This window comes from Abramis brama (genome assembly GCF_963993115.1).
Source record: "Abramis brama genome assembly, chromosome: 1".
NCBI lineage: Eukaryota > Metazoa > Chordata > Actinopteri > Cypriniformes > Leuciscidae > Abramis > Abramis brama.
In genome coordinates, this window is record NC_139963.1 from 29,982,168 (window position 1) to 30,004,366 (window position 22,199).

The following is a 22,199-nucleotide window of genomic DNA, read 5'->3' on the forward strand; positions in this document are numbered from 1 at the left end:
GTGCTAGTATCAGAACGCAGAGTGTTCCGTCTGAGACTGGGTCAAACACCTGGATGCTACACTCATTACCTCACTATTGGTCTGAGTCAGCCATCAGGTGCTTCATCCACCTGCTCTTTTACACATCTGCTCTTATCTCTCCCTGAAAATTGTATGTGGCTGCGACTAAAGGGAGTTTTTTTATTACTGCTGTGCCATAACAACAACAACAAAAAATAATTTGACTTGATGACATTTCATAACTCTCATTTTCCTGTTTTGTCCTTGTCTCTGTCTCTGTCTGTCCCTGTCTGTCTTTCTGTCTGTCTGCTTCTGTCATTTACATCCATCTCATTTTGTCATTCTTTGCCTTCCATTTTTTTTTCTCCTTCTCTTCCTTTCCCCTGGTTTTTGAACTATAAAAAATAAAAATTTGTCATTCACCATGAATGAATCCAACTATTTTTTGCTTCCATAATAATTCCATTCATTCATCTTTCTCTGATGTATGTAATCTATTCATTGACCATTCATCCCCTCTGGATTTTCGCTTTTGTAGCTGCTGGCTACGAGAAGTCCCGCAGCCTGAATAATATTTCGGGGATGACAGGGGCCCCCCTGCGCCTGACCCCCATCACCCCCATCAACAACTCACCCTACGAACCCTACGAACCCTACGAGTCCCCTGGCCCTCTGCGGCGCTGCCGATCCCCCATACCCTCCATTCTGTAGCACATCTTAGGGAAAGGCAACGAAATAAACAGAAAAAAGACCCTCACGCACGTCATACCGCAATAGTATTAATAATCATGATAACGACGCTAAGTACTCACACCTCCGCTCCTCCATTGACTGGACAAGGTGGGGGTACACACCACTCTTTTTAATATGTCGTGCCTCAAAGGGAATGGGATACATTTATTTAGGGATTTAGAGCTTTAAGTACTAAAACGACTTCATCACATATACTTCAGGCAATATTTCAGACAGGCAACTAAAAACAATTATATGCTGTAACGTTCAGCGGATTATGCCTTATTATTGAAGATAAAAAACAAAAAAAAGAAGCACTGAATATTATTAGGATAAAACTCCTCACTGGTCCATAGGCAGCGACGAGTACCCTGTAGGAAATCTTTCCCTGTAGTTGAATGACTGTAGTTGGCTTTCCCACACGTTCCTGCCTGATTGCTGGTTGTAAAAAAAAAAGAGACTGTGATCCAGCAGGCTTATTCATTGAGTGCAAGTCGCTGAGATCAGCTTTGATACACCATTATAGGCCTTGAAAAATTCACTTCATATCAAAGCTTGGAATGATAAAGGTCATAGGTCACAGCCAACATGCAAGTAGTTCAAGTGCATGCAAGAAAAGATGTCCATTAGGCAAGTAGAATATATCTAAACTCCCGATTCCCTTTAACTACTATGAAGATTTGAAAATGAAGGCACTGTATGCTGGACTGATTTGAACTTACAAGTAAGCTCTGCAGTAGAGAATTAATGGATTGGATCATTTTGGCTGATTTGATTGTGATGAAGGAGTTTTTGGTGATTCAGGCCATGAGTATTATGATTATAACACAAGAACACTTAGGCCTCAATTATTCATACAGAGTATTTCCTACAGCAACATTTGTTGTCACTCAGTATTTGAAAATATAATTCACACCGTTATTATTATTATGCTCTTTATTAAGGACAAAGAAAAATGCTTAAACCATTCTTGTGCAATATCAACTATTATGATGACCTCTGACCCTGAGGAGCTGACGATGAACGCTTCAAACTTTACTATGTACAACCATTAACTTTAACAGAGAGACCGAGAACTGATCATTACCAAAAAAAAAAAAAAGAGGCTATTTTTGTACTAAGCATTTGGACATTGCGATTGGGGTTGGGGTTTGGAGTTGCGCGGGCGGTTTTGAGTTGACATTTTGGGAGGCCAGGATATCTGTGCTGTTGCATGGAGATCTACAATTAATGTGTTGGTTTTTGTATTTTGACTCTCTACATATTCAACACCAAGTACCACGAAACGAAAAGAGCAGTGGTCTGGACACATGGCAAAAAAATAAAATAAGAAGTAGCCATCCTATTAAGGGCCTGCAACCTTCTGCACTTCTTCGGGACCCTGTCCAACTTGTATACTAGTGCATGAAGGAACTTCCTTTAAAATATATCCTTTCCTATGGTACTTCCTCATAAATATGAAGACATATCAAGCTGAACTGCACTCCTCACTGCATATTCACAAATCCTGGGGCTGTGGTGAACTTTAAAGTTTCCCTACTAAGGGCAAGAATTAGCTGGACCTTTTCATCCTCATCATCACCATCATTAGCATCACCCTCCCTCATTATAAATCATTTTCTGATTACTGTTATTCCTATTATTTGAATGCAGTATTTGAATCAGTTCAGTTTGTTTTCTCTATGGTCCTCTTCTTTTCTTTCTCTGTTTATATATATTTTTTTGCCTGCTCTGTCTCTTGGATGCTGACCTTCGTTCCAATATAAAGGAGGGAACATTGAATGGATGCTGGATTGACAGCGGTCAGTAAGAGAAGAAAAAGAAAATATGACAAAATGAACTCTGTAATGCAGATATATGAGCCATATGTTTCACTGTGTGGGGGATTTGTGTCGATCTGCTGCATCTTTGAGTGCACAGATGCAAAACACACCTCTGGTGAAGATATCTCTGCAATGGCAGCTCACAAAGCTTCTACTTGTCTTTCTCTCCATGTGAAACAACAGAAAACCTGGGGTATAAGTGATACATTTTTTATCAGAACGCAAAGTAGCATTATTTATTTATTTTAGATTATTTTATAGTCTTGCAACATACCCATATCTAATTTTTTATTTTGTATTTTTTTTACAGTTCATATGTAACCCTTCTTTTGAATTAATCAATATAGTTTTCTTTTGTTTTCATGTGTTTTTGCTACTGCCACATTACCTGTTACACTCCTCTTTCCCTCCTCTCTTCTTTCTTGGTTAAAGACGTTCACTGCTATAGTGAAGAAAATCACGGAGGTTGTTGATTACATGGAGCATCTGCATGGCAGCAGCAAACTAATGTGTGGCTCTGTGCTTGAATGAGTAAAACACCAATCATTAGTCGTCTGCATGTGTGCGCTGCCCTGCTTTATGTACATGCTTCATATACATTGAAGGTCTCAGGACAGTGAGTGAGGGACCATCTGCTGGATGGATGTGACACCACATGTGTGCTTGTGTAACTGGAGTGTTCAGTTAGACATTTAAGTGTAGATGTTAAGTGTTTTCTTTATTATTGAACCAACAGGTCATTCCAGCCGTACAAAGGCAAAATGCAGTAACTACTACACCACGCTATTTTCATAGTGGAGCCAAACCCATCCATCACGTAAGGGTTAATGCCCGACGAGGTGTCCATTATCCCTTACTTCGCTGCGCGTCGGACGGTTCACGCCTCGCCGTCGTCCATTAATACCTGACAATAGACACCTCGAAGGGCATTAACCCGCTTATACCATGGTCACTTACGAAAGAAAGAAATATTTAATCAATTAATAATACTTTAATGTGTTTTAGAGTAAAAATCGTGAGGGTTTTTATTTATTAAGTCGAGCGCACTATTTAATATCTCCCGTATACAGGCGTTGCCAAGCAACGTGGCCACAGCGACCCGACCGCAGTTGATCAGTGAGTTTGAGCCAGCGCAATCATTTAGAACTGTCATCAGGCAAAATAGACGGGACGCCTTTCCTAGGTGTACATTATCAGAGAATGTCTAATGTCTTGGTGTTAGATTTTTTAGAGTCACTTATTTGGTTTAAAAAGTCTTTTAAAGCAGAATGCTAGCGTGTTATGGGCAACAACAACTCAACCTGTAAGAAATCGAAAGGACATAAGTACTCGTTCATTCAACTTTCGACCTATATTCCATGTTGAACTTGCAAAACTTACAATAAAATCTGAGATTTCTCAACGGCAATCGGGTGAAAGAGACACATTTAGCCGTCTAGCCCCATAGACTCCCATTCAGTCTGCACTCGCCCGCGATCACCTCCAGTGGAATTCTAATGGAACTGCAACCAAGATCGATACAATGGGGCTAATAGGAAGTGCCAAGGCTCTCCGTAGACGGGCTCTGACATTATCACTTTTTAATGGACACCCTGCAGCCAATCAGAATCGAGTATTCACCCAGACCATGGTATAAAAGATTATAATCCAAGAGATCTGATTTTGCTTATAACTCAATTTTGAAAATATGCATTAACTGCGTTTTGTCTTTGCACAGCAAAGACAATTCTTTTAAAAGGTGTCTATTAAAAATGTATGTTACAAGGTGCCTTGTAAAACAAGCAAGTGCAAGTGTGCATTATGTGTTACCTTAAATTCAGACAAATGACCTGGTATATTTAGATGGAGAGAAAGAGGGAGACTAAAATCCCTGTATGATTCAGGTCCAGCCAAAACACTGTTTTATTTCTCATCTCTTGTGTCTCTTCCATGTCCCTCTCCTCTTCATCTCTCTTTTTTTATTTATTTTTTAATTTTTATGCTCTTTATGAGGTTGTATAGTTCAGGTCTTAATGAAATGTACAGTTTTGAAGTTTGACTTTGTAATTTCCACATGCATGGATTTCTATTGCGAGCAATAAGGAAATTATAAGTCTATATCTGTTTTGATAAGAAAATGTATTTTAACAACAAGGTTTATGTATATGTTTGTTTGTACATATGGATGTGTATATTCATATTCATATGCACATGTATATTAATGATTTGCATGAAACAAATGTACAAACTATTTTTTTTTTCATTGCTGTTTTGTTACCAATCTGTCATTTTTGACTTGATTGCTGTGGGTGGGGGTGGGGGCTTAGTTTTGCATGCCAAGATGCTATTGGGTGGCAGAGACCATTACAACTGTTGTATTGAATATGGGGTTTTGAATGTGCTTTAACTATGTACGTTTGATTTAATTTCATTTGCTCTGTTAGACATCAAAAGCATTGCAAATGGTCATTTTATGATTTATTGTTTTTCATCTTTTCACAGAGAACTATTCTGAAAGCCCAGTGCTTATCAGATATATGCAAAAAGAAGCAGTAACTGTGAACTAAGACTAGAACAGAAAATCCACTTCTTCCTTTATAAAAACATTCCCATACGAACACCTGAGCCCCTGAACCAGTATCAGCTCCTGTGCAACTGCATTTTAGTTTGTATTCTCATCTCATGACATCATCAATCTTGTTTAATCATCTTAGTTTTGCATTATTAATGAGGAAATTGGTTGTTCTGTTTCCCCTTGCTGTTGTGTTAACCTCAGCTCTAGCCCCCTCTGCTGGTTTTTCGAGGGATGAACTGACGTACGTAGCATTCGGTGTTGTAGATCATTAGCACTCTTTTGTCACTTTAGAGGCTAAGAATACTGATTTTTAGCCCTTAATGTTTACCTGTTATATATAAGATTCAAGAAAAGATACATTAGACATTTTTAACAGACTCTGACCTGAAGGATTTCCTGTTCTCTCTTGTTTGTTGACAACCAAAATCACTAGACAATAACACTGATCAGAGCAGAGAAGATGCTAATACGTCTGCTCACAACAGCAATGCATGTTTCCACATATACAAGATAGCTAGCACTTAGCATCCTAGTGCATTTTGTGGTTTTGCTGTGTGTTGTCTATCTGTAAAGGCATAGTCAGGGTGGACAGAGTGGATGGAACAGCTCCACTTACATCCCTTTATCTCAGTCCTGAAGTTATGATGTGGAAGAGACAGGCCTGCCACAAGTTAGCTTAGTTAGCAAATACCCTGGTAAGCAGAGGCTGCATGCAATCACGGAGGGCAATGTAAATAATTCTCTTGTACAGAGACTGCATGTGGAGTTAACAGCACAGAAACTATTGTTTGATTCAAATGTGGCATTTGAAACGGGGAGAGCAGGTCGAGTTCAAATGGTTTAGCGACATTACCCAGTATCCTCTCTGTCTCTGTCAGACTTACGCTCCCCTGTCACTACTCAGGTAAATCTCTTTTTGTTTGTCTATACCAGTGCTTCCAAAATGATGTCATTCAAAACAAAGAGAGAGATGATAAGTTATGAACACCACGTGTACACATGCATCTGTGTAAATATGAAATCATTTTTGACCCCAACACTCATTGCAAGTCTTCCTTTTCCACAGTGTCCTTCTCTTCCTTTGTTTTGTCATTTCATCGTTCACGTTCATTTATTCCAAACTACAAACTCTTACTGCTTCCAAATAACAACCAAAAAAGCCCAGATGACATTATGAGAAACTGAGGAAAAATAATCAGTGATTTGTTTAAAAAATATAATTTAAAAACGAACTTTTCGAATACGGTCTGCCATAAGTGGATTACAAAAAAACTATGTGGAATCAGGACGCAACCAAAATCAGGATATGAAAGCATGAGGGTCAGAAGGACAGATTATGTGTTTGGGGAACAGAGTATTGGGATGGATTGTCAACAATGAAGAAAGGCATCGTGAAATGGAGGACAGTTTGAGGAAGAAAGAAAAAAGGCAAAGAGAGGAGGAAGGGAGCTGAACGCTTCTCAGTGTAAGAATGTACATATGGTGTTCTGTGTGTCACACTGTGTTCTCATGTGCCTGACTGTGTGCTTAGTGTTTTGTTTTTATTGTGTGACACTTTGTTTTCCCGCTCTTCTAATGTTTGGCGCTGTGCTCAAATGGTGCACTCGCTCTCTATTCCCTATGCCAGTTTCACTAACTTTTTGGTAATATCAAAATAAAGGGCACTTCATGGGGAATAGGGAGTCGTTTTGGGACGCACCCTTTGTGTGAAGGAGTTCACTGATCTACAATGAGCTTTTGCTTTGTTCTGGTCCATCCTAGAGGGCTGACAAAATCGATGATTATTAATTGATTCTGTTGATTTGATTCACCTAGATTAAAACCACGCTTTTGTGGCCCTCAACGACTGGAAGTTTTATTCAGCTTTGTGTGTGTTTGTTTTTGTGAGTGTGATTCCAAGAGTCTTGCATTTGTGTATTTTGTTTTTGAGCGCATGTTACATGGGCTTTGCTATGAGTACACTTGGATTTTTTGTTTATTTACATTTTTTTAAATTGGTATTGTAGGAGACTTTATGAAAATATGTTCTATGGACATCACTCCAAAACAAAGACAAATAAAAATTATGTGTTTGGCTTCTTTAGCTTTGGCTCTCACAGTTGCACAGTCTGAAATGACTATCATCTGCGATAGCCTCTAGCGGTCTGTAGCTTTTAGTGCGTTTGTATTGAGCCGATGCAACGTGTGACGTGATACTGATATTCCTGTCCTCCGTTTTCCTATTCCCCTCTTTTTCTGTCTTTCTTTCCTACAGTGCTGAGCTTCTGAACTGCCCCTTTTCTGAGCTCCCCAACTGCAAAACCTGTCCAGAGGCAACCCCCAGGGTCACTGCAGGAAATAGAGACGGCGAAAGAGAGAAAACGAGAGATGAAAGGAGTGCTGCGCTAATCCCACTTGAAGAAAACATTGTAACGCTCATCTCTCCATTACTAATTTTAACGCCCAACGTAGGTGCAATAAACATAAGATATCACGCCCTGGGAGGATGTTAAACACATTTTCTTCCTACAAGGATCTCCAGCCTTGGGAAAAGGGTGGGATTCAGCATACAAACTGTAGTATGTCCTGGCAAGACCCTTCCTGGTTGAAATGGATGCAATTTTAAAGTAACGAGAACTATTTTTGTGGGGCGTTCCACCAAGATAAATGCACCTGAAAGTGGACAACAAAACCCTCAATCCAGTCTCAGATACAAATAATGTGTGGAAAAATACCCATCATGCTCTTCAACGCTATGCAATTCAACCACACATTCACAGGCGAGATCATCAAGCACTTCGATCGAACAGTTTATCAGCCAAACTTTTTCCACTCCTTTAACTTTTGGAGATCTTGCACGTGCTTTAAATGAAAATAGACAGCAGTGTCATCGGCCTGCCATATTCCTACATCGTACGAACAGTTTCCCCATTCATCTAATTGGAAAATTTTGTTCAGAGTGTCCTTCTCAGGGCCCACGGAAAGGTGACTGTGTCCACTATGAAGAAAAGAGCGTCAGCCTCTCTCTTTTCTCTCTCTCTTAGTTCAGCTCTCTGCATCTCAGCATTTCTGTTCCACTGTAGATGAACTGCATGGCATGAATGAGAAAAACAAAAAAAACAAAAACAGAGAGAAAGATGGTAGAGATCGTGCTGAGAGGAGCAAGAGGAAACCGAAGACAGGGCCGCTCTGTTTGCACAGTACAATATGGGTGACTCTGGACAAGTGGATGGGGTCACGGATGAAAAATGCAGGTCCTTAACCTTCAAGTGGGGAACACAAAATACAACATAAGTGCATGACACCTGATGAAGGACAGAGGGGGTTTAAAGTGGACTGGATGAACTATGACAAAAGCTGAAAAAAAAGAGAAAATTAAAAATGCATTTTTCTCACTTTGTTTACCAGCATGACTAAACTGCATGACTTCTGCAAGCCCTGAACCCCAAATTAGAGGGCTTGGAATCACTAAACACCGAAATCAAATGGAAACAATAAAAGTTTATGCTAAATGCTACTAAATTTAGAGAAAAAAAAAAAGAATATATTTAAAAAAGAGAGGCTCTATATTTTGTTTTTGAATAAAAAAGAATAATGTAAAAATATATAGGATTGCAAGATTCACACAGTTTTGTTGGATAAAAGAAAAACAAACCCCACTGAGTCTAGCTGAATGATGAGACAAACTCCTTCAACTACTACTGCTCCCTCCATGGCTTCAAGTGACATTTCTTTCCTTCTCTTTCTCCACCGTTTCACCCTTTACTTGAACTCTCCTGGCTCTCTGCTCTGCCCTTCACGATCTCCCTCAGTCATGGCAGCCTCCAGCAGTGGCACGAAAGCTCCTCTGGAGACCTCCGACACCTACAGGGCTCTTTTCTTTTGACGGTCATGGGTCTAAAGAGCAAGGTGGAAGGGGATTTTAAGGCTGTGGGTGAAGTTTTCTTTTTATGTTGAGTCCTGATGGAAAGTTTTGAGTTGTTTTGCCATGTTTGTTCTTTTTATTTCATCCACATGCTGTGGGTAAAATCAAAGCTTTATCCATCAAAAGTGATCCACTTAATATCAATCTAGTGAACATTAACATTATGTGCTGTGTCTTGAGACCCTGAGCACTTACATCGCAAAGCACTATTGTCCAATCATGAAGCCATAATGTGAGAGTAGCGCCACTGTCTGAGCTCAAAGGTGCTCAGCAGGAGAACATGCTGAACATGGTTTTGGAGTTCTTAAGTTGTCTTGGTTTTGTTTAAGATGTTGACATTAGCATTTCATTCTATAATTTTTATTCTCTGAATTATTTTGGGTGGTACAGAGCTTTGCAAGGTTTTGACAAGATTTTTTTCACTCATTTTTTTTCTGGATTACTACATTTTATTACAAAAGTTTCAAAAAAGTATTACATATGCTGATCACCCACTAAAACCAGCCATGCCACACCAAAATGGACTTTCTTATTAACTTAGCGGCATATTTCTGATATTAGCATTAGTATTAACATTATCCTGCGTGAGAGGAGGCCATGATTCCACCAATATCTCTTTTACATCATAGGTTACACTGTTTGTTCAGACCTTTTATTGTCTTCTTTGTTTCAGCAACAATACTTTTTCAAAAGTGGAAGTTCTTGTTGAAGTCTGGTTAGGTGTTAGAGTATGTTTACATTGTTTTATGTCACTTTAAGCGTCATTTGTTTTCTTAAAACCCCATGACTGTGTTCTTTCAGCATTCATTGTTCAGAATCTGATGTAAGCTTAGTTTAGTAACTACCTATGCAACACCTAAGCAAGACCTTAGCAGCTCACACACACACAAACACACACACATATGCCATGTGCTCAGGCCAGCTGGCTGGTGTCTGTTTACCGGTGCTGTGTGTCCAGGGAGGGAAAACGACACAGATGCAGCTCCATCACCACAAGAGCCAGCGTTATCTGCTGACCATGTAGTGTTACTTCAAACGTTAGCAGCTGGCCCAAGTAGCTTGAAGGTGCGACAGACGTGTGCAGCTGTAGTAGCCATGTCGCTTTCTTTAGTGGTGCACTGAATTCCCTTTCCTTCTCGGTTAATATGTAAGGTCTGTTTCACGTCTTCTGCAATGTCTCTCCTGCATGCTTCAGGGTACAGGAAGACACTCGTGCACTTTTCGAGTTCGCATATACATTTATATGTAATCATATACTCATCTCAGAGGGTATGTAGGATATATATGTAACCAGAACTTATTTTATATATGGTACTCAGTTCTAAATTGCATCTCACAAGCATTTGCTGACTGGTTAAGATAATGTGTACCTCTCTGGTCGTTCATAAAGTCAAATTGGATGGTGTTTTGGAGCAATAATGATTGAGGTCCACCTTTTTCTCATTGTTGTCATTAGGAATGGGGGGACATGTTCATCTCATCCCGAATAGGAAACCCAGTGTGCCTGAAACTGTTCCCTGAATGTGTATGTAAACAGCCACATCAACTGAAGACGCTCTCTCTGCAAAAGCTTCCCATGAGGGTTTGTCTTAGCGTGAATGAGATCACAACCCCTCCAGATGGCTGACAGGTCACATACCTTTACTTGAAACCCAAATACAAAACATATCAGAGAGGAGCAGAACAAAGCCAGAATCAGTCTCCACGCTTTCTCAACTTCCTGTTTGCATCCCCTCCCACTCTCTCATCTGTTCCCTCTCCTTCTCAGTTTTTGAGGAAGAAGCTTTTTTGCATCCCTTGTTCTTGTGTTTTTCTATCATATTGTTTGAAGTTGAATTATAATGCATGCATGGAATACAATGAGGACATAACTTGTGAATAATTTGTGAATGGCCAGAATGAGGTAACCATCTCTTTCACCTGGGCTCTCTACTCTGCGACTGCTCTCTCAGAGACACTTAGAGAGGAAGAAAGAACATATTGTTTCTAGTTTTCCTCACCCTTCCCTTTTTCGTAAAAAATGTAGCCGTAGCAAATGTAAGTTCTGGCTATATGCTAGCCATTTCGAAAGACTATATTAATATGTTTATATATCGTTTGTAAATGTGATGTCTGTGTATCTGTAGTAAATATTCATCAGAGCTTCCACAGACTCAGAGCGGAACAGATGCAGCAGTTGTGAGGGCAGATATCAACAAAACACCCTGCAGGAACTCAGTTTTCACTGCATGTGTCTGTATATTTGTTATAGTTTGGCCCAATATGCACTACCTGTTTTTGTATTTTGGCATTTTATACTTTAATTACTTTATGTAGCTTGTTTAAAGGGGGGAAATTCATTGCACTATCACAGCTAATGGAGCTGCTGTGTCTACTGCTGAGCGCAACCCTAACCATACACCCCCGCCCCAAACTCCCCTGGTTAAGAAACAGGGATAGAGAGACAGAGAGTTAGAAAGAGAGGCCAGTGAGAAAGAGAAGGTCCCTAAAAGAAATGTATGAGTTCTATGCTATTAAGATTGATGCTGGATACAATTTTATTGTCATACAAAAAAGGGAAAAAAATATCAAGAACTGTATAAAATATATTTCAATGGAATGTTTATTATTTACCTTTTATATTTTTGAAATGTATAAAGAAAAAAAATTAATAAACTGTAATAATTTAACAGAGTTTGTGAAAACTGAGACTTAAAAATCGTTATATTACTAAAAGTATGAAAGTTTGAACGTGAATGCTAACCTACCTGATCAAATCTTCTCCATTAGATAGGGAAAAAAAAAATATTAGAAAAAAGAAATCCAATTTAAAAAGAAAAAGTTATCAAAAAGTCAATAAAAATGTTAAAAGCTCATGCCAAAATTTTCAACATGTGTCCTGTGTGATTCTTCAAATGTTGTGATTTCTTCATGTTACTCTGGGATCCAAGAACACATTTACAGAATAATTAGTGTGTTTACCTATTTTCATTTCTGTTTTTGTTTATTTGATTTATTTTAATTATTTTTTAGAATACATTAATTTCCTTCACATGCTTATAAGCAAATTGATTTTAATAATAATTCTCTTACATGTATCATCATGGCTTTGGGGCAAGGGCACTGGGCTTTCTTAATCTACATTATTGAGAAAGTTGAAACAATTAAATTTCAAACATAACAATATAATTTTTGTACACCATATTTATAGTACATAGTTATTTTGTTTAATTACAGAGTAATTAATTTATAAAGCATTGTCTACACACTGATCCACAACCAAACCATTTTTCAATTAGGCCCAGGTGAGATCAGAATTTGTTGTTTTATTAAAAGAGTTTGTTTCAATAAAAATGCATAGAGTTAAAACGGTTGCATGAGGTAGAGTTTTATAACAGCTCCATCAAAATTACAGTGAACAATTCTCTTGGCACAATATGATATTTCAAGTCTTGCTGGTGATTGTCCCATTTTGGATGTGCTTAAATGTAAGAAAAGGGCCCTCGTCCTTCATCTTTCTTTTATCCCTCCACACGGACACGGACTGAGAGATGCACAATAAATATCACATGCAGTACATCTGTAATTCCTGTCTTTTCATACACTATATTTTACACATTTTGTGCATAACAGTATATAGCCTTTTCTTCTCTTATTTTCGGTCATCAAACCATGTTTGTGTTATTCAGGTGCATTTGTAAATCCTTCTACTTCATCACTCCTCCACTAACCCTCCTCAGGCAACTCTGTTTAGTCTCCAGACGATGAGGCCACCCAGCAGTACTCCGCTGATGAAGAGGACTCCAGAGGAGAGGGAGATCCGACTGGATGAGGAACCGAAATCTTGCTCAAAGGAGTAACGAGCCAAGGAAGAGATACTGTTGATCTGAAGGTATTTAAAAGAGTTAATCAATGACTATTACAGATGTGTCTCATCAATGCTGTGTTAATACAAGTGTTGTCATGTTAATCAAATCGTACCCATCCTCCTCTATTGCAGATCCAGTACAGCAAGTTATCCCTGAAGTAATCCAGTGTCCAAGACACTATTCCTGAGATATAATCAGCAAGAATCTATATGCAAAAAAAAAAAAAAAACAAGCACAAAAGCATAAAAGTGCAACCACACATCTGGTCACAAAGCTTTAACACTTTGGGCACTGAAACACACAAATGATGGTATAGGTAAAGAAAGCACTGCATACTGTAGGCCTACCTTTACGATTGCTTTTCCAACAACACAGATCAGAGTAACAATTTTCCCCCAGGTGATGCCACCAGCAAACACTTTGTCTCCAAGCCTCTGAAAACTCTGTCTGTCCATCACTCGTGCAAACTCATCAACCATGCTAAAATTAAACACATAGGCTATACTTGATAACAATTCATTATTCTTGAAGCCCATATCCCACTTCCATAATAAGATAGCAACTTTGTGTCACAATTTTTTTTTTCTTGTAATTGCTACTTTCTTTTGTGACTTATATTTCAAAATTGGCATTTCTTATAATTGCGACTCATTTCTCACAACTTTAGTTCTTAAACTATCTCACTTTAATTATAATATTGTTTAAACGGACTTCTATAATAGGCTACATACAGTAATCCACTCGCATTTCAAAAAGACCTTTCGATACTAACTTCTTATATTTTGTCTCCCTATCGATATAATCGCCGATGGTTCTGATGACTTCAGCCATCTGATCCTCGAGCTCCTCCTTCTCATCACTCATTGGCTGCGGATCAGGAAGAGACGGTGCACATATTCCCGCCCTCTGTACCTGGTCCCTTACTGATCTGAAAACATATTGTGAAAGCATCGTTATTTTGATATATCCACCTTATTTTTCTACGCGGAAGCTATTTTATGTAAATGTATTCCGATTCAGCCGCTATAGGGAAATAACGAGAAGAATAACAAAGTGCGATAACGATTTTTTTTATTATTTTTTTTGGTACAGCTAAAAATAACTGGAAGCGGATGACACGGAAGCCAGACACATTTAATTTCCACTCTTACGTGAAAATGAAGGTGGATAACGAAACGAATCTAATAGCAACCTAATACTTTATTCAGTAGCCTAGGCTAGCCTACTTAAAATGAATGGCAATAAAAATGGCACAAACGAAAAACATATAAAATATTAATCTAGTTAGGTTAAATTATTATGTGTAGGTTTTGAAGTGACATTGATTGTGAAAAAATAAATAAAATTAAATGGGCTTAAGGCTACAAGTATTTATTATCAGGTAGACTAGGTCTATATATTTACAAAGTTATCTCCTCAACATCAGACAAATATTTCGATATAGGCTAGCCTACCAACAAATATGTATGTGAAACTTACCGAAGTACAAGATTGTTTGTAAACTGGTCATCTAAGAGATACAAAAGTAAATGTCACTTTACTGGATTTCATGATATAGCGCACAGGAGATAATGGAAAAGGCCGGTTTAGTAACTTGGCTGAATAGCCTACCTGATGCCATGATCGCTTCTTTTTCCTGTCTTCCGCTTTGGTCCTACGATAGGTTTTGATGGTCACTTCACAAAACAAAATGAAAGTGTACCTGTTTGGCATTTGCTTTTACGTCAATAATTGTAGGCTACAAAACGTGACGCAGACTTCTAACAGGTCTAGCGTCTTGCTGTCGTCCGCATCTTCACTCACTAGGCTAAGTGAAAATAAAAGCGAAACAAGTTCTGTTTGCTGCATATCCTTCCATCTGTCGAACAAATCGAATCCACACTTAGCAGTCATCCTCAAAGTAATTAATTCACAAGACACTTAGCTCAGAAGAAATGTGTGTGTGTGTTTGTGCATATCAGGCACGTGCACAGGTAGGCTAGGGCTCAACCTGTGCAGAGCACATATGCCCTTTTGCCCTTACACGAAGTGCCCTTTTTTTGGGTGGTGGTGTTTTTTCTTCTTCAATAAATCAATGCTATTGGTCACCCTTGTCTGTCTGTCTGTCTGTTTTACAAATATTTAGCCAATGAAAGCTCTTAAAAAGAGCTTGTGTAAATCTTGTTCGATCCTCAAACTGTCAGTAGCCTAAACCTGATAACTCCTCTTTGATTTATGATTGCTGATATACTTAATTTATTAACATTTAATCATGTTATGGTGATAATATTAAATTATGGTTAATTCAAGGCTGTTAATATGCACGTATTCGCTAGCTAATTTTTGAATCTATAGTAGGCTATCCTATATTCTCCGCTCGTCTTCACATGTATAAATGTAGTAAAACATGTTTTTTTTAGGGATTTAGGGTTTTAGGGCTAAAGAAGCCCTGAAATCCTGTATATCTATATTATCTATATTATTATTATGGTTGTTATTAATAGTGAATAAATCTAAAGTTTTGAGACTATTATTTTGTGTTATTGAATTTGTCATGAAGATGTGACCATTTCTTCCTTTTATGTATAGGCTCACAAAATAATCTTTATATATATATATACACACACACACACACAGGTGGTCATAAAATTAGAATATCATCAAAAAGTTGATTTATTTCAAGAATTCAACTTAACAGGTGAAACTAATATATTATATAGACTCATTACATGCAAAGTGAGATATTTCAAGCCTTTATTTGTTATAATAAATGCAGCCGTCTACCAGGACATTTTCAGAGCACTTCATGCTTCCTTCAGCATACAAGCTTTATGGAGATGCTGACTTCATTTTCCAGCAGGATTTGCACCTGCCCACACTGCCAAAAGAACCAAAACCTGGTTCAATAACCATGGTATCACTGTGTAATTACTGTGTGATTTCATGTAATATTCTAATTTTCTGGGATTTTGATTTTGTGGGTTTCATAAGCTGTAAGCCATAATCATCAAAATTATAACAAATAAAGGCTTGAAATATCTCACTTTGCATGTAATGAGTCTATATATTAGTTTCACCTGTTAAGTTGAATTCTTGAAATAAATCAACTTTTTGATGATATTCTAATTTTATGACCAGCACCTGTATATATATATATAAAAAAAGGGAGGGGGGTGCCCTTTTTCAGTTTTAACACATGCCCCTCAAAAGTTCTGTGCACAGCCCTGGTGCATATGACCAGGGATGAAAGTAACACTTTTTTTTTATGAGCATCAATAATTGTTTGTGCTAGATTTTGATACACGGTTGCCACATTTGTCTACTACAAAAACTCACTTTGACGTGTAGGCCTACTACAAAATCACAGATTAACCGAGTTTGTCAAATTTAAAGAGTCCCCATATATAGAGAGTTGTAACACTAGCTGGAGATTACGGAGCTGTAACACTAGCTGGAGATTACGGATTACGTGGTGGTGGAAAAAAAATTTAGGATGGGAGAAAAAAAAATTTTTCAAATTTTTTTCAAATCTTTTGCGTTCCCTCGCCAAACTTTTGCGTTCCCCCGAGAAACTTTGCGTTCCCACGCAAAACTTTTGCGTTCCCTCGCAAAGATATTTGCGTTCCCACGCAAAACCTGTTTTGAGCTCGGACAGACACTTCCTGTTTAATGTCCCGCTGGCAGTGTTTCAGAGCTCCGTACGTTAATGGAGCTTCTCATAGTGTTTGAACTTGGACTCAAATATAAAGATGCGGTCAGTGCTTAACTCAAGGAGTTCAGTGAAGCGGGCAATATTCACATAGGCTATTCGAACTTCCCTATTCTTGAGCTAAACGTTGTTAAAGCACAAACGACAACTATTTAGCCTACAATCACAGTAACCTAGACAACGAGCTACAACCCAATTATTATCAAAACAAGCTTTTATAATATAGGCTAAATGGATCTCTATGAGCAGGTGGCTGAGAGACAAGTTCAAAGGGACCGTCTGCAAAGTGCAATATAACCCAAAAACGACTACAGCATCAACTCATACGCTAGCTAGTCATTGACTTCAATGTTACAAACTGTAGTGCCACCCAATTCAGTTTACACATCAATGGTGACCCACTGGTCATACTACACTGCTTTTGCACATTTTATATTATGTTAACACATAATATATTAGTTCACACATCACCGCTCTAATGTTGGTTATAGGCCTACAACACTTAGTTTGGGAAGTAATTGCACATAAAAAATAAGTAGGCCTATTCTTTACACAAATGATATTGGTACTGTACGCAGCTTTTGCATTATATTTGCTTACTGAATTTGATGGCATCACTGTATAACAGTGTGAAGTTATTTATAATATATTTTCTAAAAAGGGTGAAGTTATTGATTTTATTTCATAATAAATAATTATAAAAATTATGCATTTTTTAAAATCAAACTATGTAGTATAACCAGCAGGAGAGCAGTGATGTGTGAACTGAATTTGGTGACAGTACAGTGTGATCACAGTGAAGCTATTGAATATGTTCAATAATATAAAATGTGCAGAAGGTTTTGGGGATTTGCACTTTACAGACGGCCCCTTATTTGGACTTGTCTCTCATTCGTCTGGTTAGAGACAAATTAATATTATAAAGCTCGTTTTGATGATAATTGGGTTGTAGCTCGTTGTCTAGGTTACTGTGTTTGTAAATAGTTGTCGTTTGTGCTTTAACAACGTTTAGCTCAAGAATAGGGACGTTCGAATAGCCTATGTGAATATTGCCCGCTTCACTGAACTCCTTGAGTTAAGCACGACCGCATCTTTATATTTGAGTCCAAGTTCAAACACTATGAAACGCTCCATTAACGTACGGAGCTCTGAAACACTGCCAGCGGGACATTAAACAGGAAGTGTCTGTCCGAGCTCAAAACAGGTTTTGCGTGGGAACGCAAATATCTTTGCGAGGGAACGCAAAAGTTTTGCGTGGGAACGCAAATAATTTTGCAAGGGAACGCAAAAGTTTTGCGAGGGAACGCAAAGTTTCTCGGGGGAACGCAAAAGTTTTGCGAGGGAACGCAAAAGATTTGAAAAAAAAACTTCTCCCAACCTAAAAATTTTTCCACCACCACGTCCCTTGCAGGGGTGTCAAACTCAGTTCCTGGAGGGCCACAACCCTGCAGAGTTTAGCTTCAACCCTAATTAAACACACCTGATCCAGCTAATCAAGGTCTTCAGGATTACTAGAAACTTCCAGGCAGGTGTTTTTGGAGCTGGTTGGAGATAAACTCTGCAGGACAGTGGCCCTCCAGGATTGGAGTTTGACACGTGCTTTAGGGGCTCCGTAGGAGATAGATGTAACAACGAGAGGTAATTTTCTGAAATAGGCTAAGACCCACACTAATTTATGCAAGAACTTTATTGAGGAACAAAAACATAATCAATTTTGAATAAAAATTTAGCACAAAAACAGTTGCGTGTGTACTGTATATTGCTGTCACACAAGAGTTCAGCGATATATATTTATCCACTTATTTTTTGGGATATCACATAAAAAAGGGAAAAAACACTGGATGGAAATGCCAAGGTGCGCATAAATTCTAAAAATGTGTACAAAAAAAACGTATGTGCTCAACTGAGGTGGATAATGTTTTTATCCCATAAGAAGAGATGTGGAAACACATGTACCAAAAAAAAAAAAAAAAAACTAACAGGGGATGTGATTGTTAACTGGACTCATTGGAATCATATATTATACATTATTATACTGTATTATATATAATGTGTGTGTGTGTGTGTGTGTGTTTGCAGAATCAAAAGTCAATGGGGCATAAAAGCTGCAAATACCTTAATATATTTAGCTTTAAAAAAAAGAAAATACATTTTCAGAAATTGGGAACATAAGTCACATTCAATTGCGCAATACTTACATTTTACAAGGGAGTGGACAAAACACATAATAGAAGACCACTATTCTATGTCATATAACAATTATTAATAAAAAGCTTAGGCTCAATTCTTATCGCTGTACAATCTGTCCTGATCTTACAAAATAGTATAAATACATAAAATAAAGGCTTAATACAATACCAAGGGGCAAATTACAAAATCATGCTGTAGATCTGTTTATATGAAATTTCCTCATGGTTTCTCTCAGGTTTACAGACTTAATAATATTTCTGTTGTTGTATCGCCACTCTCTCTCTTAGCTTTTTTGAAGTCTCGAGAAGATGAAGCCACCTAACAGCAGGCCACAGGTGAAGGAAAACGCAGCTCCAAAATAGGGAAAATATTTTCTCAGTGAAGAACCAGAAAATTGCTCAAAGGAGAAACAGGCCAGTGCAGGGATACTGTACATCTGTATTATGGCGTACAAACAAATAAATTATAGATGTAATATTGTGACCAAAACGGTTCAACACATCTTCGAAAGAAGACAATTAAAACAAAAGTCAAATGCTTCTTTATATTCCAGTATTTGAAACAATAATGTAAAAAATATTTCTTACCCATCCTCCCACTTTGCGAATCCATTCCAACAGATTCCTCCTAAAGTAATCCAGACTTAAAGTCAGAATATCTGAAACGATTCTGGGCAAACGTGCAAGGACCATCTATTGAGAGCAAAGAGGAGCTTAGAAGTTACAAATTAACTGTACAAATATAAACATAAAGATGCACGTCTACAAACAGATATATTAACAATTTGAACAGATAACATGAAGCAGGATCCAATACCTTTGCAGACAGCTTTCCAACTGAATAGAACAGCACTATAATTCTCCCCCAGTTGATCTGGCCATCTATGAAAACCTTTTCCACAAGCTTCCAGAAGCTTCTTTTATCAGCTACCTTTACTAAGCCATCAATCGTGCTGTAAGTTTAGAAGAACAGAAAGAGAAACCAGGGGTTTTAAAAACCTGTTTAGACAACACCACTGATGTTCAATAAAGACAGACAAAGTTTCAAATCTCAGACTGACTCATTAAATGCTTGATCTTGATTGAGCCTATCACCGATCACTTTAATGGTCTCCGCCAACTGTTGAACAAGCTTCTGGTCCTGGCTGTTGCTTATTGGTCGAGCTTCGGGAAGGTCTGGTGGGGCTACATTTTCTTCGGCTGCCACATTCATCACCTCACGTCTTACTACCCTGAAAGACATTTTATACAGTATGTTACCTGAATAGGAGTCAAATGTTTAGAGGTACTATTACAGGGGAAAGCATTATAATCACACACAGATACTTTGTGCATCCTATGTTTCAGTTTGCTTGAAATTGCTTTGAGTCCTACATTTACGGTATCCGAGAGAGCTCAGCATGTTGCAACTTGCAACTGAAAAAAACATGCAACAGAAAAAACCCCAGCAAATTAAGAAAACATCTGTTTGACAACACATGTGCTGCAAATACCCACAACGCAGTCAAATACAGAAACATGCTTAAAAATACAACGCACATACAATCAGGATGTTAAAATACATTTGGTATTTGGTTGCTTTGTATTGAGTATTTGCAACCGATGAAGATGTTTTCTTAATTTTAGCTCCCTCACCTACCGTATAAATTACCGTTTTTGCAGTGTCTTTTTTTTTTAATGAGTGGGTCTCATGTTCAAAATAATGAATTCAAAATGTTACAGTCAACATTATCTATATTGAATTTATTTCTAAAATCTAAATACTTTTTTTTTAAATCAAGAAAATATTTAATTTTGTCCACAAGAGTTCTGTCAACTATGTTATTAACCGAACAACCCCCTGAACAACAACACCATACGATCAGCACCATATGATGTTATTTTCCTCTGTGTTGGACATTTTGAGCACATTATTGTAAGTTCTCTCATTTTGTTCAGTGTTTTATCTACAATAACCTGTGGTAATCAACAATGGTAATTACAGTTTACAATATTTGTATGATTTCAATTCAAATTTATTTCCAGATTTGTCATTTACCTGATGAAGAAAAAACCACAAGGTTGGCCAAACAAGGTCAGCCATTGAAATTATGTAAAAATGGTGAAAGATGGTTGTCATTTATGTAGAAATGTGATGTTTACTTATAAGATATGTTATGTTATTATATAGTTGTCATGACTTAACTGTGTGACTGTGTCCACTGGTGATAATAAATTATTTGTCATAGATTGATGTATTTTTTGTAATAATTTTCTATGTGACACAGGACACACTCTTTCTCTCTCTCTCTGTGTGTGTGTGTGTGTGTGTGTGTGTGTGTGTGTGTGTGATAGTTAACAATGTGTGCATCAACTGTTAGCCTACTTGTGTTTGTATGTTTTAAATAATTAAAATGCTGCTTCTATCCTTTCAAAGTATAATTTATATCCACACAGAGTTTTGTATAACATCTCTAAATTCGGTTGATGTAAAACAGGCATTTTTAAAATAGCCTACTAAATATAGGAAAGTAATTAATGGTTCTAATGGTAAGTAATTAAACTAATTCATTACTTTATAATGCAACAAACAACAAAACATAAGTTTACGAAGTGAAACATACCCGATTAAGAGTGCTTCTCCAATCTGATCATCTGTAGATCGAAGAGAAACATTAACAAACATGTAACATCGCTTGAAGAGCACAAACACACGGTCACTTAAGTTAACTTACCCTGCGAGACTTCGCAAGCCATTATAGTAATATATATAAATATATATATTGTTTTTGTTCAGTTTCTCAGATAATGTTTTCGACTGGATGTATAGCTCTGGGGGGAATCCCACTCTATTTCAGGACAGTACCGCAACTTTTTCACGAGGCTGAATCCAGCTTCTTGTTCGCAGCTTCCGACGAACACTACACGCCCTCTGGAGGTCGCATTTGTCGGGGACGCAGCTGTAACATGCCTTGATGGCAACTATGGACGCCTTCCATAATTTATTTTATAAACAAGTTTAAAAAATGATTTATTTTTCTATCTTTCTTGAGTTTTATATATATTGTCTACAAGCCATGTAGAGTTAGTTTATTTTTTTTTTTTTTTTTTTTTTTGGTGAATGATGAGTTCCTTTGCTGTAGTCCAATAGTATGATTAGGAGGAGTTTGACGTAGACTACAACCAGTGTTGCCATGTCCACCGCAAGTACTATCAGCGTGGGATTGTTCGTTCATAAAGTTAGACCCACTCATAAATGCGGGTTGCGTTTTTTCCCCATTAATTAAAATATTGTTTTTTTAAATGTGTTGTATTGTTTTAAAAGTATGGATATTGTTATAAAAAATATTATTGAACACACAATATTTTACAATAACTTTCAATGTAGTCTTAACTAATCTATGGGTTTTGTATTTTCTATGTTGTTACATCTGACATTCCTCAAATCGAAAAAAAAAACTGGTTTCACTCATTTTCACTTT

At 37.6% G+C, this 22,199-nt stretch overlaps 3 protein-coding genes across 10 annotated transcripts in view; 1 reads left to right on the top strand and 2 right to left on the bottom strand.

Moving 5' to 3' along the window:
• Nucleotides 1-11,883, top strand: part of kcnc3a (potassium voltage-gated channel, Shaw-related subfamily, member 3a) — a 72,093-nt gene extending 60,210 nt beyond the window's left edge. For 2 of the 6 annotated variants that reach the window (XM_084130885.1, XM_084130887.1), the window contains exon 5: nt 10,470-11,883. In XM_084130885.1, coding sequence (XP_083987011.1) covers nt 10,470-10,534 — 65 coding nt within the window. In that variant the 3' untranslated portion in view covers nt 10,535-11,883. Of the gene's footprint in view, nt 1-538; nt 1,821-7,363; nt 8,241-10,469 lie in introns of those variants that run through there. The other 4 variants (XM_084130886.1, XM_084130888.1, XM_084130883.1 and 1 more) reach the window with 3 other exon arrangements.
• Nucleotides 11,884-12,023: 140 nt separating this feature from the next.
• LOC311098417 (apoptosis regulator BAX) lies at nt 12,024-14,862 on the bottom strand. Of its 3 annotated transcripts, XM_084138603.1 has the most exons (6): nt 14,473-14,862; nt 14,341-14,371; nt 13,634-13,789; nt 13,209-13,341; nt 12,974-13,066; nt 12,053-12,878 (listed from the first exon to the last, which is right to left on the bottom strand). In XM_084138603.1, exons 1-6 carry the CDS (start codon nt 14,480-14,482, stop codon nt 12,729-12,731), a joined length of 573 nt encoding a protein of 190 aa, XP_083994729.1. In that variant the 5' UTR covers nt 14,483-14,862; the 3' UTR covers nt 12,053-12,728. The 3 variants fall into 3 exon arrangements, with proteins under 3 accessions (XP_083994730.1, XP_083994729.1, XP_083994731.1); XM_084138604.1 differs by lacking the exon at nt 14,341-14,371 and having other exon boundaries at nt 12,024-12,878; nt 14,473-14,664; XM_084138605.1 differs by lacking the exon at nt 13,634-13,789 and having other exon boundaries at nt 14,473-14,664.
• A 3,790-nt stretch (nt 14,863-18,652) lies between these two features.
• On the bottom strand, nt 18,653-21,840 carry baxb (BCL2 associated X, apoptosis regulator b). The gene is made up of 6 exons (XM_084138486.1): nt 21,453-21,840; nt 21,342-21,372; nt 19,800-19,970; nt 19,556-19,691; nt 19,327-19,431; nt 18,653-19,175 (listed from the first exon to the last, which is right to left on the bottom strand). Exons 1-6 carry the CDS (start codon nt 21,472-21,474, stop codon nt 19,023-19,025), a joined length of 618 nt encoding a protein of 205 aa, XP_083994612.1. The 5' UTR covers nt 21,475-21,840; the 3' UTR covers nt 18,653-19,022.
• Nucleotides 21,841-22,199: the final 359 nt, after the last annotated feature.

Excerpts from the sequence above, each read along its gene's own strand:
- LOC311098417 (XM_084138603.1), bottom strand. Across the intron at positions 13,790-14,340 it reads ACAAACAATCTTGTACTTCG|ATCAGTAAGGGACCAGGTAC; the intron begins GTAAGTTTCACA and ends ATATGTTTTCAG. Across the intron at positions 13,067-13,208 it reads TTGGAAAAGCAATCGTAAAG|ATTCTTGCTGATTATATCTC; the intron begins GTAGGCCTACAG and ends TTTTGCATATAG.
- baxb (XM_084138486.1), bottom strand. The coding sequence starts at position 21,474 with ATGGCTTGCGAAGTCTCGCAGG. Across the intron at positions 19,692-19,799 it reads CAAGATCAAGCATTTAATGA|CACGATTGATGGCTTAGTAA; the intron begins GTCAGTCTGAGA and ends CTAAACTTACAG. Across the intron at positions 19,176-19,326 it reads TTCGCAAAGTGGGAGGATGG|ATGTACAGTATCCCTGCACT; the intron begins GTAAGAAATATT and ends GCCATAATACAG.